Here is a 27,882-nt window from a genome sequence, read left to right on the forward strand (position 1 = left end):
ACCTCACGCCGTCTTATGTCACCGCTGTTGACTCGCGTTGCATAGCTACCAGGATGCTGGGACTCGGCTAACTTCGACTCCGCTCGGCGCGTCAGCTCCGGGGGGGGGTCCAGCTAGCGCGACACGTCACGATATGTAATGGGTCTTAAGGAACCGATTCTCTTCAATAAGAAAATCCAGCTCTCCAGCGATGTCAAGTGCCTTGGTCTAATATTAGACAAGGGAGTGACATGGAANTGTTACTAGCTATCTTGTGCACAGGACTTCTTGTAGTGGTGCAGTGTAATTGTAACAGATCATCATCACCTCAATTTAATCAGATTTAAAAATGCAAAAAGAGTTCTATCATTCACATTAATTGTTTTACGAGTATTATAATTCGCGATGAAAATATGAGCATTTGCTGCTACTATCTGTTGTCATTAATATATGATAATTTATTCTCACGTACTTTGTATTTAGTTTATGAAATTCTGTGCTGTCAATAAAATTCATATACCTACGTTATTAATTTCTCATTTTATCCGGCCCATTGAAAGTGCTGAATTACCTAATGTTGCCCGCGTTTCAAAAAGTTTGGAGACCCCTGCTCTAGACAGTCAGCTCACAGATGGCAGTGAGGTTGTCAGCCTTACTCGACAGCTGCCGTTTACCCCCAAGAGGATTCCTGGTACTCATTTCTATTAGAGGCTTAGTTGATCCCAGGGCCATAGTGTGGTTGAAAGGATTAGGTCAATTGGAAAATCCAATGACCTCATCAGGAATCGAACCTGCAATCTTCCAGCTTGTAGCAGTGCTTCAACCATGCTACCATGTGCCCCAGTATTTTTGTAAAGAGAAAAAAAATACTATCCATAAGTGACTAAAATGAATGATGTTGAGGTCATATCCATTATATATTTCTGAATCAAAATTAAGGGTGTTTAAACTAATTGAGTAACAAAAATGAGCATCACATCTGGGAAGACCTCTTGAGAAATTAAAACCCTATGATACCATGCTGCTGTTGACATAAATATGACCCTCATTTTTCATCACACTTTTCCCATGAACTAAACTGAGTTATAACTTTTTCTTTTTTTTTTTTTACACGAGAAACAAGTGTAAGTCCATTTTCACCCAATGTGGCCCTGATCACAGATACTTCTCAAAGTTCTTAAGAGAATGTATGCAATATCTGAAATATCACAGGCAGTCATCTAGATGAAGAGTACAGTCTCCTGGATCGTAATGCCATGCAGTTCAGAGAAAGCACGCTAACTTGCCACCTGCTTCTGCTAGTTTCTTGCCTGACTTACTCTTCTATCTTGAAGATGGAGGCAAGGGGTTCCTCCAAAACATCAGGCTATCTCTCAATTGAATGGTGTTACAACCCAGAAGACTGTTCTCTTCACACCAACAACCATGAAAACATCAAATTCATCATTGTTTTTCAGATTTATTAAGATAAGAGCCATAACCAGTTCTGTTTAATTTAGTTTCTCATATATATTACACTGTATGTAATCTAAATGTGCATTGTGAATACTGAACTACAGACATATAATTTACAATGTACCTGGAAACTAATTCCAAAACAAAAGGCTGCTCCATTGAGGAAAAACTAGAATTTGAAAGATAACCTGCTACATGCTACTAGAGATGTGGATACTATCATTTCTAAATATGTAATCTTGATGTGCTAAATAAGTGTGGAACTTTATAATAACTGCCACTTGAAATGAGGCAGTAGTTTCTACATTGTGTTTGATGTCAGATCTTAGTGCTGTTGTAGTTGTAGCACAATTGAGACAGCCTTCTGCCCACTGAGAATAAGATAAGAATCATGGGAAAGTACTCCAACACCACAAAAGACAGATGGCAGGCTTCACCAAACTAATGTCTTATACTTCAGTGTGAAGAAATACATCACATAATATGTTCACTTTGGATTTTTTACAAGATTTCTTATAAATTATAGTGTTTGTCAATACATAGTGTATTTGGTACTTCCGTAGGCCAGATAAAATATTTAAATTGTTTCAGATACAGTAACAAGTGACTCACTGGCTGAAACCGAAAATCTCTGTTCTAAACTCTTATCTTTTGGTAATGATCTGCCATAACTGAAGTTCCATTTTATTTGTTTTTGCACATTTTGATGATCTCATAACAAAAACATGATTCATCTTGTATATCAAATATTTAAAATATTACAAAATTTGAAGATCTTTAACTTACATGATTTAATTCAGCCTTCAAATTAACAAATGCAGTATTAGGAATGTGAATACTTTAATTAACATACAATGACACATATGCCTATACAAACCCTTTTCGGAGTAAACTGGTGTATAAAATGATTCTTTAAAATGAAAGCTCAAAATAATATTCATATTCACTGTTCATTACAATAGTTTGTATGTAATAATAAAACAATGACTGACTGCTGCAATATCCTTCATATTGTTGTCTTCTGGGTTATGACATCATGTAATCTTGTACCCACCCTCCTAGGCTACAGTATCAACCCAGAAGACAACCGTATGTATCATAACCGCCCTGAAGGCCTCAAATCTCGTATGTATATAATATCCATGCTCAAAATGCCTGTTTTCATTGTAATATCAAGCAAAATAAAAAAACTATTGAGCATATACTCGATGAAGAAGAAGGTGTAAATGATGGATGTTACCTACCACAAAGTCTAAAACAAGGGGCAGTGCAAATGGCCACAGTTTAGAAACTGTGTTGCCAAATGGAATAATAAAACAGCTGTAGTTGGTAAATGTGAATGAAAATGCGCAAGTACAACCATATTTTGACAGAAAACTGTGGCACTGAATATTTGCGGTTTGGCAGAACCATGAAATAGATTCAAGTTTTTTCTTCCTGTTGGTGGAATATTACCACATAAATAAGTGTGCTTATTACCTTTGTATGGGCAATGACACTACAGATGTGTGTGTGCGCACACAGTGATGTTTATTCTTCTTGATAGTACTTCTCTTTAACTTGGTGAAAATTGTTATTAAGTTAAAAATAATAATCCAGAAATATCTTAAATTTGGGATCAACAGTAGTCCGCTGAAAGTCAACTGACTTGCTGCCTGCCACATGCTGGATTCTTACTTAGCTAACTCTTCACCCCCTGAAGAGGGAGGTGGTATGTTCTTACAAAATGGTGATTGAATATCAGTGGACTACACAGCATTATATCCCATAAGACAGAGCTCTTCAGATTTATAAAATGTTCATCAGAAATACAGAAAATGTCTGACTGCATAGGTTTAGCTCCTTTTCTACACCAGCAAAGTGTGAGAGACAAGCTGTCACATGTGACTGACCCTCAAGCTCCAGTCAGTTTAAGATGTGTGAAGTGGGTAAATTTTGTAATGAATGAGTCTGCTTGGGAAAAAGTAACTACACAGAAATAGACACTAAATTTATAAAATGTTATTTCATAACATTAGGCTGATGCTTCTTATGTGGGCAACACACTAAGTGCATTGAAAATACATTAGCCCTACTGGGAAATCTTTGTGACTAAAAGTGTGAATCTTGGGCACTAAAACATATTAAGCAGGTTCCACTGCACATTTAGAGAACAGAAAATGACATTTTCAGTCAATATGACATAATATGACTAGCTGCTCCTTGATATAAGTCCATTTATATCAGGCTGAAGGAATTCACTGATGATTTCTGTCACCATTTCATTGAGTGTATCTTGTATCACTTTCAGGTTTCTGTAACCAGAAAATAGAGTAACTAATAATAAACTTCATTCACTGACAGGGACACAGGGCTATGTTACATATGCAATTTTTGTTAAAACTAAATGTCACAGTTAAGTGTTAGCACTTCTTCATGTTATAGATGATCCAGGTTCAAATCTTGACCTAGAAATTCGCTATCCTGACTGGTTTTCATGATTTTACCCAGCCCTTCCAAGTTAATGTCAAGACAGTATCTCAGATTAGATCATGATTAATTCCTACCATATCCCATCCAATTCACTGTCACCAATCATCATGCCATAAGAGGTCCTGACAGCTTTGCTAAATTAACCCATGAATACATAAACAAATAAAGGATCAGTTACATCACCCACACATCTTGTAGTTCCTATTAATTAACCGAACACAAGCTTCATTCATTCAGCTTGACACAGCACTGGTACCAGTACAGGGTATAGGGGCCACAGTCTGTTAGGCACAACAGTAGTACAGGGTGCAAGGGCTGCAGTCTGTCAGGAGCAACGCTAGTATAGGTATAGCATACAAGGGCTGCAGTCTGTTAGGCACAACAGTAGTACAGGGTGCAAGGGCTGCAGTCTGTCAGGAGCAACGCTAGTATAGGTATAGCATACAAGGGCTGCAGTCTGTTAGGCACAACAGTAGTACAGGGTGCAAGGGCTGCAGTCTGTCAGGAGCAACGCTAGTATAGGTATAGCATACAAGGGCTGCAGTCTGTTAGGCACAACAGTAGTACAGGGTGCAAGGGCTGCAGTCTGTCAGGAGCAACGCTAGTATAGGTATAGCATACAAGGGCTGCAGTCTGTTAGGCACAACAGTAGTACAGGGTGCAAGGGCTGCAGTCTGTCAGGAGCAACGCTAGTATAGGTATAGCATACAAGGGCTGCAGTCTGTTAGGCACAACAGTAGTACAGGGTGCAAGGGCTGCAGTCTGTCAGGAGCAACGCTAGTATAGGTATAGCATACAAGGGCTGCAGTCTGTTAGGCACAACAGTAGTACAGGGTGCAAGGGCTGCAGTCTGTCAGGAGCAACGCTAGTATAGGTATAGCATACAAGGGCTGCAGTCTGTTAGGCACAACAGTAGTACAGGGTGCAAGGGCTGCAGTCTGTCGGGAGCAACACTAGTATAGGTATAGCATACAAGGGCTGCAGTCTGTTAGGCACAACAGTAGTACAGGGTGCAAGGACTGCAGTCTGTCGAGAGCAACACTAGTATAGGTATAGCATACAAGGGCTGCAGTCTGTCAGGATCAACGCTAGTACAGGTATAGCATACAAGGGCTGCAGTCTGTTAGGCACAACAGTAGTACAGGGTGCAAGGGCTGCAGTCTGTCGGGAGCAACACTAGTATAGGTATAGCATACAAGGGCTGCAGTCTGTTAGGCACAACAGTAGTACAGGGTGCAAGGGCTGCAGTCTGTCGGGAGCAACGCTAGTATAGGTATAGCATACAAGGGCTGCAGTCTGTTAGGCACAACAGTAGTACAGGGTGCAAGGGCTGTAGTCTGTCGGGAGCAACACTAGTATAGGTATAGCATACAAGGGCTGCAGCCTGTCAGACCCAACATGTTCTGGGCCACTGCTGCAATTATGTTTGTGATGCATCTGAAAACTGCATAATGAGCTCATTACTTGTACTCTTTGCCATATATAATGAGAATGATCAAGTTAAGGACTAGATGAACAGTGCATGTAGGACACATGGGGCAGGAAAGAATATATGCAGGGTTTTAGTGGTAAATTCTGAAGTAAAGAGACCACTAGGAAGACCTAGACAGCGGGAGAATATTAAAATCGATCTTAGAGAAATAGGATGGGGTGCTATGGACTGGATTCATCTGGGTCAGGACAGGGACCAGTGGTAGGCTCTTGTAAGCATGACAGTTAACGTTTTGGATCCATAAAATGTTGGGAACTTCTTGAACAGCTGAGTGAATGGTGGTATTTCATGAAGGACTCAGCTCCATATAGTTAGTTGGTTATGGAACTCTACACAAAGATCAGAATAGTCAGGACACATCAAACACCAACTTGTACATCATGGAGTGGAATTTCATGTGTAAAATGGTCCAGTAACCATTGTTATCTGTCTCCATGTCCATTACAATAAAATCAAAGTGTGCCAAGGCACAGCCTAAAACACCCTACCTGTAGAAGTGCCATGTAACAGTCACTATGCAGTCCCACATAGTCTGATCATAAAGAATCTAGATTGTTTCACTGTTCATGGTCTCAATGCCATGATGATGTGTTTACAGTTCACTGCATTGCTTCCTTCGGCCTTCTGTAGTCAGCGTTTAGAATTAGAGTCTTTTTGTAACATGTTAAATGATGTCTGACTTACTTACCCATAGAACTGAGCTCTTTTTGAGGAGCCGCCAATTCTGCAGCTACTCAAGAATTTCCCAGCATTTTATGGAACCCAAGGGTTCATTACCGTGTTCACAAGAGCCTTCCCCTGGTCCCTATCCTGAGCCAGATCAATCTAATCAATACCATCCCATCCTGTCTCTCTAAGATCCATTTTAATATTGTCCACCCACCTATGTCTTGGTCTTCCTAGTGGTTCTCTCCTTCTGGCTATCCCACCAATATCCTATATATATTCCTCTTCTCCCCATTTGTGCTCTATGCCCTGCCCACCTCATCCTCCTTGACTTTATCATTTTAATTATACTTAGAGAAGAGTACAAGTTAGGAAGCTCCTCATTATATAGTTTTCTCCAACTTCCTGTTACATCTTCTCTCTTTGGTCAAAATATTATCCTCAACACCCTCAGTCTATGTTCCTGCCTTAATGTCAGAGACCAAGTTTCACACCCATACAGAGCCACAGGCAAAATTATAGTTTTCTATATTCTAATTTTTATGTTTTGGGACAGCAGACAAGAAGACAAAAGGTTCTTGACTGAATGGTAGCAAGCATTACCCAAATTCAATCTCCTCTTAATTTCCTCCAGAATCAGGTTTTGATTTGTCATCCTCATTCCAAAATATCTGAACTGTGCCACATTTTCAAAAGATCTGTTTCCTATCTTTATATCATGATCTTGCCCTGCATTCTGGTGATGAGACAGCAACATATGCTTAGTTTTCTCAGTTTACTTCTAGACCAACCTCTTTACTTGTGTCATTTAAAGTCTGTGTGTTTTTCTTTATGGTATCTACATTATCACCCAGTAGATTCACATCATCAGCACAGGCCAATGGCTGATGTTTTCCATTTAATTTCAGTCCTACCTGGTATTCCTGGACCTTCCTAATGGTATGTTCTAAAGCAAATTTGAAAAGGAGTGGCAATAAAGCATCCCCTTGTTTTACACCATTCTGGATAGGGAAATTATCAGACAATTCTTTATCTATATGGACTTTACCATACGTTTCGTTTAACTACATTTTAATCAGCCTAACTGGTTTCATGGCTACCCCAAACTCTAACAGAATATTGTTCAACACTTCCTTCCTAACTGAATCATAGGCTTTCTTGAAGTCTACAAATAGCTGATGTACTGTCTCACTGTACTCTCATTTTTTTCCAGTATCTGACAAATGCAAAAGATCTGATCAGTAGTTGATCTGTTACGTCAAAACCCACACTGATGATCCCCATTAATTTCATCTATGTATGGACTTAACTTTATGAGAAAAATATTGGATAAAATGTTGTATGAAGTTGATAACAATGATATCCCTCGATAATTACTACAGTCAGTTTTATCACCCTGGTACAATAATACACTCCTTCCACTGATCAGGCAATTTTTCCTTATGCCAAATAGAAGTAATTAGATTGTGGATCTTAGAATGTAATATTTCGCCTCCTGCTTGAATAAGTTCTGCCAGAATTTGATCACTACCTGGCGATTTATACCGTTTCAATTTTGCAATAGCACTTTCAACCTCAAAAGGGCCAGGATCAAGTATTAACGTCTCAGCTGTATCGATTTCTGTCTGCCTAACATCACTGACCCTATGTACATTCAATAACTGAGAGAAGTAGTTCCTCCACCTGTTCAAAATGTGGGAATCTGCAAGCAATCACCATTCTTATCCTTCACTAAGTTACTGCTAGGCTGGTAACCCCTCTTAAAGTCATTTATTTCTCTATACATGTCTCTAATGTCCTTCTTCTTACTGTTCATTGCAAGCTCATCAATTTTGTCTTTCAGATATTCCCTCTCTTTGTTCCTGAAATGCCTGCTGGTTACACGTCTTATATTGTTCAGATTATCCCCATTTAACTTGCTTGGATCCTGTAACCATTGCAGTTTGACCTGCTTTCTTTGATCTAATAATTTTGAGCATCCTTCATCGAACCATGGCTTATGCTTCTTTGGTTCATAATAACCTAGACTCTCTTTGGCAGACATTTTTATATTCTCTCTGATAGTTTCCCCAGCCTTATTAACATCCACCTTAGTTTCCAAGTTTTCCAAAGCCACAAACCTATTTGAAATTTCAACACAATACTGCTCTTTACCCTCTACGTCATTTAATTTCTTGAGACTGAACCTCTCCATATGAACTCTGTGTGTTATTTGTTTGCTCACTGGTGGCCTTTCCCTATCCTTTGCCACCACCAGGTAGTGGTCAGTATCACAATCTGCTGCCCTGAATGATCGGACATGAAGTATACTTGAGTGCTGTCTCCTGTGTATCAAAACATGGTCTATTTGATTGTGTATCTTCCCATCAGGAGATGTCCAAGTAAATTTATGAATGTTACAATGTGGGAACATTGTACATTTTGCCATGTTAGGTGGGTCCCTTGTCACCACGGCATGGTGCGTCCTCAGGGTGTGGATGGAGGAGATGCCCTCCAGTCAGTGTATTCAATGAACATACAGTTCAACTGAACAATATGGTGTGAAGTGGCAGAAGACAAACCAATGGCTGAAAATTAAATCTGAATACTTTCTGACCAAGTCTCGTGTTACTATACAGCAGTATCATGGGATGCTAATAAATTAAATGTTATTCCACCTAGACACAGTAACAAATTTCAGAGCTTGAGGATAATAAGAATTTCCATTATCAGTTTCTTTTAAGTATGCCAATACTTTACATATTTGTAGACATCTTTGAAATGTTATTGCAAGTGGAGTAAAACACCATCTAGAGGCCAGGCCACAATATTTCTGTGGTGCTAATGAGGAAGATGGCCGGTCATGGTAGCCGAGCGGCCTAAGGCATGCACTGTCTTCGCTTGCTTGGAAGCTGGGATCGTGGGTTCAAATCCCACTCAGGGCATGGTTTGTGTGCATTTTTCTGTGTTTGTCTACAGGTAGAGGCCTTGCAACGAGCTGATCACTCTCCCAAGGAGTCCTACCCAATGTGTAAGATCTAGAAAAACCGAAGTGAACAGAGTTCATGGAGGTAGGCCTAGGCCCACTGGGGCTGTAGTGCCAAGGGGAAAAAAAATGAGGAAGATGAGGAATTCAGAAATGTACAATGTCTGATGAGGAAAAATAAAATAAAATACAAGATTTTAAACAGAATAGGAACACTGAAGTGAGCATGCAACAACGCCATGAACTCCATACTGCAGCTGTGCCAACCTAATGTCTAGAATTACTTGTAGTTTTGTAAGGTCCTGCACATCCCACAATTATAACAGAAAAGAAATGTTATAGTCTTCTTGGATGTGACAATATGTCATTTGGTAGATAAGTGCTCATGTTTAGGAAGACAACAGTTCACACAATCCTAATATTCACTGCTGTGACAACCTCAGCCTGCAGTTCCTGGACCTGTTCCTCTTCATGAAGCTCAAGTTAGATAAGTTATCAGAATCTGACTTACTTTTCTGTAAGTGGTGCACAAAGTTCAGTGTAGTACTTTATTTTCGGTTCTGTACCACTAGTACGCAGAGTTGCCACTAATCCATTGTCAAATGTGAAAGTGATCATCTGACTGGATCGAGAAACAGGCAGAACTGCCTTTCTGTCAGGCTGTGAAGAATCATAGCCACTTGTTAGATCACGTACAGATGTCACTTTGTATTTTCCACCCAGCAGCAATTGGGGATACTGCAAATATATCAGAACTATGATCATGATGATGATGATGATGATGTTATGTATATAATACATAATCAACAACAGTAGAAGAAAATATATATAAAATTTTCTGGAGTGCTCCAGTCATAATTAGTAGAAAAATTGATCACAAACTGGAATGATAAGGAAAATACAATGTATTTGACTGACACGGTCATATCATTAAACAAACTGTGAAGATGAATTTTGGGAAAGATCACAAAATATACACAAGTAATGCAAGAGATAAAGAATATCTAATGTAAGTGTAAAATGTAACTTCTGTTTCCTGTTTCTTTCCACAAGTAAAAGAGGACACCCAGAGACACTGTCACATGTTTGTGACTAGACATGGGCTTTGGACTGATAGTTGTATTTACTGAACACTTATATCTCATAACTACAAATCATTATAATGCCCTCACTAATTTACACACTGTAAAGATCAATGTAACTACAGCATACATAAAGATTTCTACATCTTCACTAGTTGCTGCTTGGTAATGACTCCTAATAATATATATTCTTCTGCTTCCATGCTCATTATCTTACCAGATGGTGACTGACTCACAACTAATGACTGTCCACTCAACTGCAACTGACTCTTAGTCAGTCAGTTAAATTGCTCCTGGACTTCCCAGCATAGTCCTGGCATGGGTCCTGTCAGGACCGATGACCATATTTTTGTTATTTTGAAGCCCTTTATGTCTTCTGAAGTGGGGCCTCCGCTTCAGTGAGAGGAGGGTCTGCCTACTACTAGTCACTCCTTTTCTACTGAGGAATGACTCTGCTGGCTCTCACTCTCACTCATCACTGGCTATCACTTGCTAACTTTCCCTGATGACCCTTGCAATAACCTCTGGACAGTCCACACAGAAGACACAGCTTCCAACAGTGTCCCTATTGTTGCGTGCATATCCACTGCCATGACGCACAGCAGCAAGTGATGTTTCAGTCATCATGTCACAAAATTATTGTAATATTAATCAAAAGACTAGCAACATCAAATCTGATGAAGCTATCTAGACTTTGAAGAGTAATGGATTTCAACAGCTGTATGTAGTGAGCACAGAAATCTTCAAATTATTTCAAGCACTTGTGTTTTTGGATTTTGTTTGTTGCATATATGCATGTGGGAACATCCCACATTATCACGCATTTTCTGCAACGCACTCTTCACATCAGTTTTCACCATCACGCGCGCTAACCAATCAAATTGCTCCAAACATTCGCATTTATACTGTGCTTGCTGCTAGCCCCGCATCTATATCATCACACACGCTGGCCAATCAGCGCCCTGCAAATTCTTCCTCCTCAATTTCAAGTTTCGCTCCGCCCACCGAGCAGTATATAAAAAGGAGCAGCCGCAAACCGGCATGATCAGTCATCAGTCGATCATCAGTCTACGATCAAGCCACACCAAGCAACATCAGCCAGCAGGCTTCGTCGCCAGCGCTCGGTCTTCTGAGGCATCGGCAAGCTGCCGATGCCGACTGCCTCGGCCCTCCGGCTCTCACACCTGACGCACTGGGGCACCTCACCTGGACTCGCCGGTGGTCGTGTCCCTGTCCGACCCACTGGGCATCTGGCGTAGCCACTGCCTCATCACTTCTCCGACTGCGCTGCGCGACCACGCAACTTCAACTCACCTGCCACACAGCGATCAAGCAACCTCCAGCAACGGCCGCGCTATGGCCAGTCAAACCACCGCAACTAACCTCTCTCCCTACGGCGCACGCCGCGCTACCTCACCAGTCAAACATCTCAGCAACCACGGTCCTTTTCAGGACCAACAAACTGTTCCGAAGAAGTGGGTTGTCATCGGAGTAATGACGAACAACAAAGACATAAAACCCCACATGCACTTCCTTTTCCATCTTAGTTTCATGACTGTTGAACCGTGCAACGGTTCTTCTCCGTGAAGTTCCTTGGAGTCCCCCCCCTGAAATGCCAGGATGCGAGCCGTTCCTCCTTCTTTCCACTTAAAGTCTTAGCTGACGTCAGGTCAGCTGACCTTGTCCCCCACCCTCCTGGACGAAATGCGAGGTTTCTTGCTTATGCAGAATGAATGCGTTGTCCTCTCTCTCCCGTAACTTCAGCAAGGTAACATCGCTGCTTCTAAATTCAGTTTCGTTTATGTTGAATGGATCTTCTGAAATTCTGTTTCGGCCTATGCAGTGTCTGAAGGGGGAAGAGTGCCCTCACGACGTGATCGAGGTTGCATCAAGTCGTGAGGTTAATCTTGTGTTTGTAATTTCGGAAACACCAGTAAGCGACTTACTGTTGTAGATGGTTTCCTTTTCATCACGACGCCATGTGGCGTAAGTTAATTACTTTGCTTGAAGTTGAGTTGGCTTGAATAGCCGATCGCCCCTCAGGCGTGCAAGTAACCTGTGTATATTTCCTTGTGCCCTTAAGGCTTGCCGAAGTACAGGCTTGTGTGCCCTTAAGGCTTGCCGAAGTACAGGTTTTCTTCTAGAGAAGTCGAACGATGCCATGAGGCGTGCCTATATTTGAGTCTGTGCGGCTAGGCACAGAGTAGTTCTGCATCAACTGTCTATTATGTTCTGACCAGTCCCTGCCCATCAGGCAGAGTACACTTGTATACTCATGTTATCAATATATACATTTATTTATATGTTTGGAAACGCCAGTCGTATTTGTGTATACTTGGGTTGTGTATTCCCTACCAGTTCGGACTAGCAGATCCGTCCAGCTTGACCCATAGTGCCGTCAGCGGTTTTCCTCTCCCGAGATCCCCTACTCGACCTTGGGGAGGCATAGTACATCACGTGCAAGCAAGTCGTTCTTATGAGCCTGTCCCTTACCCATATTGAACAGGAGTTCACGGGTCTAAGTGGGTAGGAGAACTGGGTTCTCGACCCACAGGGTGAAGGGACACGGCTCACTGTACATGCATTATCACAATTCTTATTATACATTTTCCTATTATCTCCTATTATAAAACCCTGACCTCAGGTGTATATGCAGCTGTAGTTATACTGACATAGGTTGTCCAGTGATTGAGGACCTGACAAAGCAGATGTCTTCAATCCCCCTCATCTCAGGATGGAGACTGCTCCTCCTTCCAAAATGTTCTGTTCTTTACAATACTGGATGACGAACAAGTCCAAAAACTCAGTAGTCCTCAATTTATCACTGTTATTCTCTCTCTAAAGTTTTAGCTACTGTTTATTGCGATATGAAGAAGGAAAGTGACCAGGTACTTCTGTTGTATGATACAAAACTGAACAATAATCCTAAGAAGTCATATCAAAATATTAATATTTAATTATGTTAGAACAACAAGTGAATAAATACAGGGTGGGGTGCAGAAGCTTCCTTTTTGTGAAGATGCATTGTGAAGGGAGGGGAGGTTGCAGAAAAGTCGGGATAGGCTCGGCGAACGCAGCAGTCGTGGAAGTTTCTGTCTAATACCCCTCAGTAGGAAACATGAGGTGGACAAGTGAGCAGCGTGCATTTTCTGTCGAAGCCTATTTTTCGAACAACCATTCCTATGTGTCGGTGCAGCATGCATTCCATATTCACTTCGGAATTAAGCCCAGAGGTCCGGTTCCTGACTGGAAAGCGATTGTTTTGTGGGTAAAGAACTTTAGGACAACCGGGAGTGTGGTGAAAAAATCATCAGGACGACAACGGACCGTTATGACGCCAGAAAATGTGGAGGCAGTTTGACAGTCGATTTTGAAATCTCCAAGACGCTCCGCTCGCAAACATGCAGTCACCCTAGGCATATCCAATCGTTCAATGCACCGAATTCTTCACGAACATCTTCATTTCTATCCCTGTAAGATGCTTATTGTGCAAGAATTGTTACTGGAAACTTTACCCCCTGACGCACTTGTTTTCTTTAGTGATGAGGCACATTTTCACCTATCCGGATATGTCAACAAGCAGAATATGCGCTATTGGAGTAGTAACAATCCGAGAGAGCTCCATGAGAGGCCACTTCACAGTGCTAAGGTGACAGTATGCTGTGTGTTGTTGAGAGTTGGAGTTATTGGCCCTTATTTTTTTTAAGAAGACAATCATGCAGTACTGTCAATTCACAGCGGTATGTGGACATGACTAAAAACTTTTTCAAACCAGCTCTTGAAGAAATGCATCTAGGAAATGTCTGGTTCCAACAGGATGGTGCCACAGCGCACACAGCCCAAGCTTCGATGACAGTTTTGAGGGCAAAGTTCCCCGGACAGCTCATCTCGCTTTGAGGTGACATCCCGTGGGCACCGCACTCACCTGATCTAACGCCCTGTGATTTTTTTTATGGGGACACCTCAAGGCAGAGGTTTTTAAACATTACCCCACAAACCTACTTCAGCTGAAGAATGTTATTCGGCAGGAAGTAGCCCAAATTGTGATGCACATGCAGGAATGTGCAGAGGCGAACTTCAGAAAACGGTTGCATCAGTGCATAGAGAACGGGGCCACCACCTTCAAGATATTTTGTTTAAAACTACATGATTTAAAACTTTAAAGTATGTTCTTCATTAGCTAAACATAAATTTTGTCTATCAGCAATAATTTTTCTTTTATTCACCTTCAAAAAAAGGAAATTTCTGTGCCCCACCCTGTATTAACAAAACTTGCTATTTTCACAGTACATTTTTCATTTCTGGAGAACAATTCAACAAACACACTAACAGCAGCTATACTTGAAACATGTCAGTGTACACACTTCATGTTATGTTACAAAGGCTTGTCAGTTATCATCATTGTCACCATGCCAAAATATTTTGGTGCATACATACCGTGTTTGGTGAACCTGAAAATGTACGTAATCTTCCAAACAAACGCTCAATGACAGGCTGCTCATAGCACAAGAAATATGAATTATCACTGATGTGGTACCCATACCTAAGAAAGAGAAAATGTTTTCTTAAAGCTAACAGAATTTGAGTTTCTCATGGCGGTGAACATGAAGATCACTGTCTTCTGGGATGTCACTACATGGAGTCTCACAGAAAGGTACCAGCACTTCAAAGAAACCTGCTGCCTCCATCTTCACAGCAGAAAATGGAGATAACAGGTTCCCTGAAACTGTATCTTTCTACAAGACTGCATGGAGGCACATCTTGTAATAAGAGGCAAATAAAATTTTATTGCAGGTATTTTTGGAGTGATAGTATGAGGAACTTCTACCATGTTTCTTGTTTAGACATAAAACAACTACTTTTATATATTTATGCCCATATCAAATTCCTTTCATTATAGTGAAATGTATCTAATGCAGAAACCCATGACACCAGGAGATCTTCCCTATTTTGCAGATTCTCAGTTCAGTTTTTCTGTACTCACATTGAGAATAATTCATGTAGTTTGCCCTTTAATGTCATTCCTTTGTTGCTGAGAAATGCTGCCATTTCTGCTACTCGAATGGCGGCAGAAACCCCATCTTTGTCTAGGACCTCAGTTCCACACATGAAACCTATTGCTTCTTCGAATGCGAACAGAACTGTCTTGCCTTGCCCCTGCAGCTCTGCAGCCATATTGCCCATCCATTTGAAGCCTGTCAGGGTCTCCTGGACACACAAGAGCATGTATAAGTGAAACAGCTAAAAACATTTTAGTCTTTCAAAGAATGGCAGTCATTGTACTCGCCCTATTTAATACTCAGAAATTCTACCTGCATTATGTATTTGTGAGTTTTATATGATTTTCAGAATGAACGGTGATTACTTCCCTAAACAGCATTAATTGGTTGGCCTCTGTGATGAAGTAACTGAATTTTTAAATATTGTTTATATGAAGTTATGCTTCAAAGGATTAACAGGAGACAGCATTAGTTTTTTGGCAACATTCTCACAAAGGACAGTGCTCAGTGACAGTATTGAACAGATATCTGCACTACAGGGCAGGACTGCAGCCTTTGGACACTGCATCTTGTCCATAGTGGGTGTGCTGCTTATCACGTATCAATGTTTCCAAAGTCATAAAGACTTCCCCATCCTTTGATGTGTTGACAGAATTACTGCAGAAAGCACTGATCACTTTTATTCAATAGTAGCAAATTGCTCAACCTTCACCCATATGGATAGGACAGCAAGGATACTGAGAAGGGCATCTATGGGATAAGAGAAGTTCTGGAATACAGCAAGAGAGGAAAGAGCTGGCAAGGAGTTGAGAAGGAAAGACTGTAGGAAGAAAGAAAAGATTGGAGACAATTTGTCTATTCTCATATAAAATAGGAAAAGAACAAAATAGTGTAGGTATTGAAGTCAGTGTTCCCATTTCTGCTCAGACATATGATTGCACAACATCTCCACAAAGAAAGACAAAAACATTATCCTCAGCTTGCCAAGATACTGGCACTACCTCCTTGGACATACACATGCTGACACCATGCATGCATGACAACCCTCAATGGAACTCACTGCACTGAAACCCTCTCGCACATTGAACATGTACGCTGCACACACAGTCCAAGTGAAGTCTTGTCGAACAGCTGCGGACTGCTCCATGTGCTGACCCCTCACATGCACTAATCATGAAGGTGTGCTACAGTCCCTGTCCCTATCAATATGCAGTGATACTGTGTTTTTAAAGAGGGGAACACTTTTTCTGCTTCTGTTTATGTGTTCTGCATTGAGGCCATGGAAAGACGTTTTGTGGATATTGTGAACAGCAAAGGTGCATTCCCATCCAGCTTCCTCTGGCTTATGTCAGTCAACATGCTGAAACTGCCTGTCTCTAGAAAAGTATCACTGCCAACACATGATAGAACAGAATGGCTACACAGCTGCAGGGTAATATGGCGAGACATGCTGGAGGGCAAGAGAGATGCATACCGGGTCGGTCCATAGGCCTTCTTTCAGTGTCCACAGTACAGGTATTTCAATTTCTTGTCATCTCTTTTATGCACAACTTAACTGGTCAGATTTATTCCTCTGCTAAAATGTATATATATATGCTATATTAACTCATTGTGTACTGACTATGAGCCACATTTGTGGGCACAAAGACCTAGCACAGGTGTGAGGCTTTGCCCTTTCCCAGTAGTTTTACCTGTCTGATCACTTAAATTGGTTTCCAAGGCCAGGAAGTGTGCCACTTCAGTGTGAGAACATGGCATTGAACAAGCTGTCAGGTTACTGACACTGAGGGTGCCTTGTAAGGAACAACATGGCAAACAGAAGTATGGTTGGTCTACATACTAACAGTAAAGGCAATATGAAGGATAAAGAGGATAGTGATGGTAGGTGAATAGGATATCCGAGTGTATTCATCATCCTGCATTGTGTTAGTGAAAACTACATCTGTAAAAACTGTGGTGCCGGAAATATTGAATGTAACTGACTTAAAGGAACAAAATGACCTTGATTATGTGAAACAATCCAATACACGTACAATGAAATTGAAGCCTTCAGCAGCTGCTATGGTCTTGAGAATCTTGGAGGAGACTGTACTAGCCATCATATAAAGTTGAGAGGGATTCTCATCAGGATTGCGCCTACGATGGCTATACCAGGACCACCAGCCCAGAAGAGCTCCCAGCTCATTTCCAGAAAATACATACCACTCATTATCCCTGCAACAATTGGAAAGTTAGATTGATTTCTGATCTGCTGTTACCAACATCTCATATTTTAACAAAAAAACTGTTCCTGTTTTGAGCCAAATGCACACAAGAAAAATTTTCAGTTAACTGAATTTGTGCTTTCTTAAATTCACGCTTTTCCCTATTTTCCATTTCAATCTTTGAGTTCTGGAAATTGAATTTATGTTTGCAAAATTTGATTTCAGAAAATACAAAGAAATGCCAAAGCCCTTCAACTCACATTCATGTTTGTTCTAGTATAACAGGAATATCTTTGCATTGACAGTTTCTGAACCTCATGTGACAGGGTTAAACAGGCTGAGAGCTAAGAAAAATGAAACAGTGGACCACCTGAAAGGTTGAGGAAATAACATGGCATGTACATAGGTTAATGTATATGCATGTACACTGTTGTCTTCAAATGTATATTTTAAATGGCTTAGCAAATTTATGGTAGAAAGCAACCCTCACATTTCTTTACATTTCTAATTTCACACTTTCCTTGACTGTACATCCCCTTCAAAAGCGTAGAATCAAGGTTTCACTGACCAGAAATATTACACTCCTGCTAAATGCTTGGAAACGTGTCAGTATAGTATCTCATCCACAAACATACATCTTTCAGATCAATCGCTAATCCAGAGTAACTTGGGGAGAGGTCATGTGGATTAAGCAATAATCCAGATTAGTGAAACAAAAGGTAGACCTAGAAGACAAAAACTTACAACACAAATAAAAGGAAAACATTTAATGATATAAGTAGTGCTAATGAAATAAATAAAAAAATATCACTGTAGAGCCTTTATTTAAAACTATAAAAAGACAATATATTTATTCATTTATAGAAGACTCAGAAGTTGTACTATTTGAATGTAATGATGCTGGTTTGAAGAAACTGTCTCAAGTTTTGTCTGAACAGACAAGTGACGCATCTGCCTTCCTAAACGCCATATGTCTTTCAACAGCATTTTTCATATTTTGATCTGGATTAACTGTAACCAGAATATCAAGGGTAGCAATTAAATATCCACATGGCCAGCTAAGATGACAATGAATCACAACCAGGCTTGCCTTCTTTGATTGTAAGGTTAATTTTATAGTGCATTTTGTAAGTCCAGTTGCAAAGGCTTTAACCTTTAACCTCTGAAGTGCCCCAATTGGGCCAGTGATGATTATGGTCATCGTGGACAAAGTACCCCATTTTGGCCAGTCGGGCATTTAAACGCCACTAGTGGAAGTGCGTGCACACACCGCTAGTAGAAGTGCATGCACAGTCCTAAATATTTATTTTTAAATGTAGTAATTACAAGACAGACTTGAGTAAAACCCTAATAGAGGAATTAAAATGATACCGAAGTGAACAACAGCAAAAAGGAGTATACGTATGAGTTATGCCCAAACTTATCCACGAGCCAGTACTTTTATTGCAGATTCTGCAGATTAATGTATTAAAAATATATAGTAAAATTCGATGTGCATAGCCTTTTTGTTGTTATCTGCTTGATGTATATAGAGGTTGAAATGAAACTACAGTACTTGATTTCACTATGAATGCACAGAAAACAGATCACACTCTGTATCTCAGCCACAATGCAACTGTCTGTTCAGGCCCATAGGAAGGGTAATAATCTCTTGCAGCTATAACGAAAGGTCTTAGCACTGAAGAAGAGACCCCTCTAGCTCTGTTTCTTGAATAGCCATGCTTTCATTCTTGTCCTTTAGTCAAAAGATTTGAAAATCTGAAGGGTGTAACAAAGTTGTAAGGTTTTCCAGCAGAGAACAAAATGATTTTATTGCTTCCATCTGTTTTATGACACCAGGGACTACTAAAATGTGTCAAGGGTTACAAACAGAAATGAATTTATAATGCAGTACAACTCTGTGAAGAACTGGGAAACCATTTTTTCAGTACGCATCAAAATAAAAGAAAATATTCAAAATAGCGTATAACTCTTTGTATAAAAATTTTCAAATCTTCCGTTATAATATGCAACACTATGTTCTTTGCTGATACAATCAAAGTTAATTCCATCCATTTATCATAAAAATTGTGTTAGATACAGCATTTTTAAACACAATGCTTAAAATTGTTTAAGCGCCCTAACAGGAACGGACATTTAAACCCAGAGTAGCAACGGGCATTTAAATGCACACTAGCAGTGGGCATTTAAATAAACTCTGGCCAGCTCAAGCTTACCATCATTTCAAAATTCTAGTGTTTGAAGGTTAATTTTCACAATGTGCAATTGACATTAGCCTTCAAATGAAGATTTGTATTGACATTAGCCTTCAAATGAAGATTTGTACATGTCTGTACGTGTTTCTGTTGACTCACAAGGTCAGTCAGCAAAAGAACATTACAGACACTATCTCTACAACTCACCCCTCTGACTGCTTCTCAGCCACTGCAAGCCGGTCGGCATCAGGGTCATTTGCTAAGATGACCGTTGAGTTGTTCATATTGGCTGTCTCTATGGACAGATCAAGAGCACTCTTTTCTTCAGGATTTGGAAATCTTACAGTTGGAAAATCTGCATCTGGTTCTTTCTGTTCTTCTACGGCCACAAATGGCTGAAAGTTTTTTCTGTGATTAATATTATTTTCCAGCTCTACCAAAGTTATAATCAAACATTTAGAAGAAGTAGATTCTAAGGGGTTTGGAGGGAAGTATTATACAATATGCCCTCAGAGTTTGGGGAATCCATGAAACTAGTTAAGACTGATTAAAATATGTTTAAATGAAACCTATAATAAAGTCCGTATAGGTAAACATTTGATAAGTTTCCAATCTAAAATGGTCTAAAACAAGATGCTTTAGTGCCACTGCTTTTCAACTGTGTTTTAAAATATGCCACTAGGAAGTTCCAGGAAAACCATGTGGGACTGAAATCAAATGGGACACATCAGCTGCTGGTCTGTGCTGATGATGTGAATCTACTGGGAGATAACATATATTCCGTAAAGAAAAACATAGAATCTTTGACACTAGTAAAGAATTTGGTCTAAAAGTAAATGCAGAGAAAACTGAGTATATGTCTGTCTTTTCACCGGAATGCAGGGCAGAATCATGATATGTAGATAGCTAACAGATCCTTTGAAAATGTGGCACAGCTGAAATATTTGGGAACATCAGTAATAAATCAAAATTTGATTCAGAAGGGAATTAAAAGGAGATTGAATTCAGGTAATGCTTGCTACCGTTCTGTCCAGAACGTTTTGTTTTCTCGTCTGCTAACAAAACGTAAATATTAGAATATACAGGACTATAATTTTGCCTGTGATTCTGTATGAGTGTGAAACTTGGTCTCTGATATCAAGGGAGGAACATAAACTGAAGCTGTTTGAGAACAGGGTTCTGAGGAGAGTATTTGGACCAAAGGAGATGAAATGACAGGAGGCTGTAGAAACTGCATAATAAGGAGCTTCATACCTTGTACTCTTTGCCATCATAATTAGAATGATTAGATGGGCAGGGCATCTAGCAGGAATGGGGAGAAGAGGGACACATATAGGATATTGGTGGGAAAGCCAGAAGAACAGAGACGACTAGGAAGACAAAGATGTAGGTGGGTGGAAAATATTAAAATGGATCTTACAGATATGGGATGGGGTGATATGGACTGGATTGATGTGGCACAAGATAGGGACCAGTGGAGTGCTCTTGTGAACATGGTAATGAACCTTCGGGTTCCATAAAATTTTGGGAAATTTGTGAGTAGTTGCACAGCTGGTGGCTTCTTGAGGAGGGCTCATCCACAAGGAGTTCTGAAGATGATAACACTACTAAGTTTTTGGACTTCGTCCATCTTCTGTTCTTCAAAAGAATGCAACATTTCAGACACTGGATCTGTTTCCATCCCCAGGCGAGAGGATGGGAGACACACTCTGTTGGGTTAGGTTCTACAGTAATTGAGATTAGCTCTTTCTAATGGACCCAAGACAGTGCCTCCCACCCCCTCGCCTGAGGATGGAAACAGGTTCAGTTTCTGAATTGTTAAGTTCTTTTGAATACTAGACAACTGACAAAGTCCAGATACCCAGTAATCACAAGGGATTTAAAAGTAATGTATGTGATCTGATGTTACACAATAAGAATTTGCCTTACTATTGAAGTCCTAAGGAAGGAACACTGCTTGCAATCCATCTCTTGACTTTGGAATAGAGCATGTGATTTAAAGGCTGCATAATCAAACACAATAAAAATATATATGAAGTGTTTTAGTCAACTGGTAGTGTCACAGTGCTATCTACTTCAATAATGAAGAAGAACGTTAGGAAACTAATTCAGTCAGCTATCTCATGCTGAGCTTTCTATTGTAATATGATCAATAAATCCCTTTAATGATAATTCTAGATTAGCTATTATTTACTGATTAAAACATTCATTCATTCATTCATTCATCCATTCATGACCTTGGAAATTCAAGATCCCTATTTTTAGAGAGACAACTTTAGAAAAAATAATGTCATTGCTGTATTCACTTAGATGTATTTCTTTGGTAGAATTCTCCTACACAATCTGTTCATCTCTTCACAGTGAACACAATTTGTACCTCACCTTGACAAAACGGTTTTCAACACTGATGTTCTGAATAGTTCATGTTCTGTTTTCCATAAATATTCACTGACTTCCGAAATGCTTAACTTAACATTACAGTTTCTGCTGCATACCCAACAACAAGCATTAATTTAGAACTGGCATCATAAGTAGCTCACAGGAATAAAGAAATCTGCACAGTGAAAATCACTCTTACTTTTATGTGGTCTCCAACTGACTTAGTAAACCTCTGTTTCATAAGTCATCAGTGGCATCACATGTCTTCATCCTAGTGGCCTGTTACAATCTCATACCTACATTCACAGGATCTCCCCAAAGATCTTTGTATTTTCAGTTAGTAATGAGGCATTTCAAATGTGATTCTTGAGTTCGGCATTTAAATAACATGGAATTTCTGGTTAGGTCTTAATGTTCTATTAAATCTGTGACTGGCTTCATTATCTCTGTATTCTTTCATTACATGTAAAGTTTGGTGATCCAAATGAGTGCAGCCTGTTGCCATGCCATCTGTGTGCAGTTGAAGTGTTGCTGCCCTAAGTCAACAAAGATCATTCTAGTGTCTTGTACTTACAAGTATAATATTTGTATATTTTTAATTAGGTACAATGATCATAAATAATCAGAAAAATATGTAACATAAGTTATGTATAATATTTGATATTAGCACTAGTACTATAAAATGTACCTTAAATCATTTCTCAAGAACAAACACAGAAAGATCACTGTGTATTCCAAACTAAGAAACATTTGGCAATCTAATGTACCTCAGAACAGTGATGTGCACAGAGTATTGAAATGAAAATTTCCAAAGCCAGTGTTCTGCTCTTTGTTTGAGCAACTCATTCCTAATGGCTCCCAAAGCAAGGAATCCATATAAGATCTCAAGTTTTAGCACCAGCTGTATTTGATAGAGTCTTCTTGGGCTATCAGCCATGTCAGTTGGTTAAAGATCGCCGATCTTTCGGGGACCATCTCTGTCTCCATCATCAGTCTGATCTTGGGGACATGGATAGTCCCTGAAATGAAGGTGATTTTAACTAAGTGACACAGCTGACAGCCTGAGAATATTTTATCAGCTAAAGAATCAATGCATGGTGATAACAGTAATGGAAACATAATGGCTATGAGTTCAGAAGTATGCCACACTTGCCAGGTATCACTGAATCACCTTCGATTTTCTTTCCACATTTTGCTCATTTCTGAATATAAGATGATTTATAAATGTTCACTGAAATAACAGGACACACATCTTGCTTTCCAGTCAGTTATATAGAGTTTACTCACATAACATCTTGAGAAGTAACTTGTATAAACAGCAATGCAAAATGCAATAGGAAATACCATGGACAGTGATTCAGCTAACTGTCAATTAACATTATTTCTGAGATGTGGACAGCTGGTGTACCCAGACAGCAACACCACATCTCTGAGACATTTCTTAAATATGCACTTAGATTGTGGTTTTTGTCTTGTCATCAACAGTTGGCACTTCTTCTGTGGTCTTTAAATTTGACCAAAGAATGAATTAACTTTGTCAAGAGACTATAACACTATAATGGGGGGGAGGGAGGGGGCTTTCTGCCATGCAAATGTCACTGCAAGGGCAAGCAGAATGCCACTTGTAGTATTGAAGTACTACCGTACCTTAAAATTTGCAGCCTTGAATGCCTGTACCATGTATGGGTAACCTACACCATGCATTGCAGAATATGTAATCTCAATTTTGCTGCTCAAATTCAGCTCTGGTTCAAGCATATCCCGTGCGAGGGCTCTCATGTAGCAGTCCATAGCCTCATGAAGAGGATCTATTAGACGCTCACTGGTGCTCAGAATGGATGTGTCCCATGACTTGTCCCATGGATGCAAGTTCTTCAAAATTGTTTCCTGGATGCCTTTGTCATGTGGTGGAATTATCTGAATAGAAATAATTGGAAATATGTTCTCTTGTAGTATGCTGAAATAGTGCATTAAAGGCAATGCATACCAACAAATTCATAATCTAACAATCTAAAAACTGAAGTTTCTGTATTCTGGGAGGTACATCCCTTATGTTATGTGTGACCACTATGTCAGTTTCCACCTTTCCCAGTGTCAGCTTCAGTGACAGTACCACTGCAGCAACTTGACAGAGTGAAGCTTACTGACCCACTTGAATACCTCTCAGAATTAATTGTATCTGCACAGAACCCATGGCCACTAACATTTCCCATGCTCAGGACATACCAAACACCAACTTGAACATCACAGAGTAGAGTGTTATATAAGATGTGCATTTCCTGCGTTCCAGTACCGTTTTACACGTAACTTCATGCATTTATATTATATTGAATGATCCTGTCAGTGGCTCAGACTGTACGGTACTAAATAGTGGCATTATTAGAGAATAATAAATTGGAAATTATGTTGAAGGAAGCAGTTGTGGCTTCTGGTATTGTATTGTATTGTATTTGATGGACTGAGGAAAACCACAAAGCAATTTAGTCAGAATAGCTGGTCTCTGCAATGAGACTTGATCTGCTGGAACCATTCTCTCTAAGAATAATGTTAAACTGTTTTAAGTGCATGAACTGTGTTGCAGTTTAACTTTTAATGTGTAATTTCAACTTTCAGTGTTTATTTGCAACATATATTAAAGCAGTTTCAGTGTACACAGCAGCTGCCATCTTCATAGTTATGTTTAAATGTGTCTCATGAATGAGGTCTGATTGCTAGATTATAACAGCATGTTCACTACTGTAACTAGAGAGCTGGTTATTATCTACAAAACTGGACTGTCTCACAAGTTCAGCACTGTTTTGTACAGAATCAACTTTCTGGTATAATCATGCTTACAAGAGTGTTTGATGAACCGCACAGTGTGAAAATGTCCAAGCAAGGATTCCTGTGTATGTGTTCCATACACCTTCCCATATCACAGATGGCTGTGCCATAACTGAGGCAGATCATCACTGCCTTCCCTCCACAGTGGCATGGGTTTGATCCCAAGTCAGGACATTTGGAATTTATGTTGCACAGAGATGCAACAGAGTGGCTTCTTGGATTCTTGATACTCATTTCTGTTAGAGGCTGAGTTGACCTCAGGGTCATAGTGCAGCTGGAAGGATTAGGTCAATTGAAAAATCCAATGATATCATCAGGAATCGAACCTTCGACCTTCCAGCTTGGAGAATAGTGTCTGAACCAGTAGTTCTAAAAATAGTACAAGGGCTATAACAGTTATTACTGGATTGTGCCTTGTGTGGGGACAAATATAAAGAATTATTGACCAAGACAGTAAATGCAATGATAATGAACAATGCAGTCTGATCACAGCTGTGAAGACCACCTAACAAATTGTTATCAGCTTTATTATGGTTTGTCTGCTAAAGTGAAAAATAAAATGATTTTGATATATTTGTGGCCCATCTGAATGTTTCCCATGACCCAATTTTGGGTCGTGATCCATAGCATGCAATGAAATATTGTCAGGTTATCAGCCATGTCAACATGGAGCTGTATATTAACTCTATAGTGACATGGCTGATCACCCAAGAAGCATCTATTGCAGATGAACCTGGTCAAAACCCTCTCACCATACTTTACTGCAATACATTTTAATATTATCCTCCCATCTATAGCTTGTTCTTACATAAGGTCTTTGCCTTTCAGTTTTCTGACCCAAATTTTGTATACAACTGTGATGTGCTACATGTCATGCCCATCAAATTATTTTTGTTCATTTGATCACTTTAACAGTGTCTGGTATTGACAGAAATAGGTACTGCTGCCTCTCAGTTTACTGCGTGTCCAGTGTTGGCCACTGACCTGAGCACCGTTCTGCCAGTAAACTTTGTAGCCATTATCTTCCTTTGGATTGTGTGATGCCGTCACCATGACACCAGCTGCACACTTGTAATGCAGGACAGTGAACGGTACAAATGGTGTTGGGCACAGTTTCGAGAACAAGTACACAGGAATGTTATGGTTCAATAGAATAGCCGCAGTCAACTCAGCCCACCTGCAAGTTATAAGCAAAGTGCACCCATGAATGCTCACTCCAATCAATATGGCTGTTCACTGTATATTTTGACAAATATTTAACTGTCATGTGACATTTCACTCATCCCATCTGACAAGTGTTGTCAGGGGCATGTAATTTACAGCTGTTCTTGGAAATTACATGCTATTGAAAACAGCTCTTTGATCAAATGAGTAACATCTCAACATGATAACTGCTCATTTTCATCAAGACAGCAGAGGATAGTCATACGTTTCTTGAAGTGAGTGCTCGCTGACTACAGCTACACAACACCACACAGGGGTAATATTGCTTCAATTAGCATTATGAGTTCATTCTCAGTTTTCAACCATACTACACGCAGGCTGCAGGTTCCCCTGAATTTTAACTTTGTGGCTGTGTTCAGCCACTTTATGGATTTGCATACAAAACGCAATTTGAGAGTATCTGTGCTAAATATCGGTAATAAAATTAACTATATATGCATGTTCTCCATTTCTGAGATTTGAGGTTCTCGCAGCAGTGAATATAAAGATGACAGATTTCTGGGGTATGATGCAGTGTAGTCTGGTAAATGGTTACTGATGCTTCAGAAGAACCTGCTGCCTCCACTTTCAGAGTAGATGAACATGAAGACACAAGTTACGCTGAGGAAAACATGGTGGAAAATGAATGTATCAATAACTATGAGAGGGTTAACTACCCTCATAAGATGGTAGCACATCTATCAAGAGTTTATATAAGCTGAAACTTTGAGCAAGAACTCACTCTTTGGTTTACTTATTTATTCATCTTTCGTTATGAATAAAGAAATATCCATTGAGTTTACCAGCTGAGTCCTCTATGACAACAACCTGTTCAGCCACTGTGCAATGTACAGAATATTAACCAAGTACAGGGATTCAATAACGAATGTATGCGAAGAGAAAACTACAAGACTTGATCTCTATCACGAATGATCTCACTGAGAGGTCTGAGATTCTTGTGGCTGTGCAGTTGCAACTTAGGCAGGCATTATATTGCTCTCATTTAATTGTTGCTGTAAGTAGACAGAGAGGCTTAGCCTTTCTCCGTTCTGAATTTGATGTTCCTGCTCCCCACTGAACTTTCATCACAGCAGTATATAAATGAGAGTGACACAAGTGCTCCTTAAGTCTTGGTCCAACAACAAAACTCTGAAAACCTAGCTCAGCGGCTTAAATCTGCTAATAAAACTGAGCTCCTTGATTATCTTCCTGAAATGTCTGAGAAATCGATCCTTTCATGCAAATAATATTCAAGCATATACCTAGTAATGAAAAGTTTCTTTAAACGCACCTCCTACTGTTGTGTCTGCCATCATAGCCAATTACAACACCGTTACTGTGGGTCACATCCCTGAGAGTTTCTTCAAGGTAAACCACCAATCCCTGTGCTGTCTGAATGATGACAAGGTCATTCATTTGGGAGTAGCCAGGTCCCATCTGACCACGCAACCCTGCTGTTCCAAACTTTAGTCGAGACAGTAACAGTTTTCTCAGCTTATCCATGTCCTTGGACAAGCAAAGGGAATATATGTCTCCTCTTGTCTTCTCATTCTACAGAACACAGAGATATTCACACTCTTCAGCCACTGTTACATTAGACTGAAGGGTTCAAATTCCACTACCAACTGATGAATAAGACATTAACAGAAATGTCTCATGCAACAAACATCACTGTCAGTGTAGTTAGTTATTGGAGAGGGTGGGTTTCCCCATGCACTGAGACCTATATTGGTCCATTATGCTTCCCTCTATGATTTCTACCAGTCTCTATATCCTACCGGTACTGGTGCTTACCATCAGTCCTGCCCAGCCAGCGAGACCGGCTCTACTAGCTGAGAGGTATCTATAATGCTTCCCCCATCTACCAGAGGTATTAGAGACTGCTGTTGGGCGGGAAACGTCTGTTAATTTGGCTCAGTGACCTCCTTTGGAGATATGAGGTTCTTTTACGTGCCGTAAAGCTATGA

The 27,882-nt window shown here is 40.0% G+C and overlaps 1 protein-coding gene across 10 annotated transcripts in view; it reads right to left on the bottom strand.

Annotated features, from left to right (window-relative positions):
- Window positions 1–1,418: 1,418 nt before the first annotated feature.
- LOC111862699 (phosphoglucomutase-2) overlaps window positions 1,419–27,882 on the bottom strand; it is a 33,420-nt gene continuing 6,956 nt past the window's right edge. For 8 of the 10 annotated variants that reach the window (XM_023848303.1, XM_023848307.1, XM_033750761.1 and 5 more), the window contains exons 3-11: window positions 27,207–27,466; window positions 25,697–25,889; window positions 23,537–23,806; window positions 19,718–19,905; window positions 17,145–17,325; window positions 15,096–15,319; window positions 14,549–14,654; window positions 9,541–9,767; window positions 1,419–3,728 (exon numbers count right to left, since the gene is read on the bottom strand). In XM_023848303.1, coding sequence (XP_023704071.1) covers window positions 3,626–3,728; window positions 9,541–9,767; window positions 14,549–14,654; window positions 15,096–15,319; window positions 17,145–17,325; window positions 19,718–19,905; window positions 23,537–23,806; window positions 25,697–25,889; window positions 27,207–27,466 — 1,752 coding nt within the window. In that variant the 3' untranslated portion in view covers window positions 1,419–3,625. The remainder of the gene's footprint in view (window positions 3,729–9,540; window positions 9,768–14,548; window positions 14,655–15,095; window positions 15,320–17,144; window positions 17,326–19,717; window positions 19,906–23,536; window positions 23,807–25,696; window positions 25,890–27,206; window positions 27,467–27,882) is intronic. The other 2 variants (XM_023848308.2, XM_023848309.2) reach the window with 2 other exon arrangements.

Source organism: Cryptotermes secundus, unplaced genomic scaffold, assembly GCF_002891405.2.
Source record: "Cryptotermes secundus unplaced genomic scaffold, Csec_1.0 scaffold5, whole genome shotgun sequence".
In the NCBI taxonomy this organism is placed as follows: Eukaryota; Metazoa; Arthropoda; class Insecta; order Blattodea; family Kalotermitidae; genus Cryptotermes; species Cryptotermes secundus.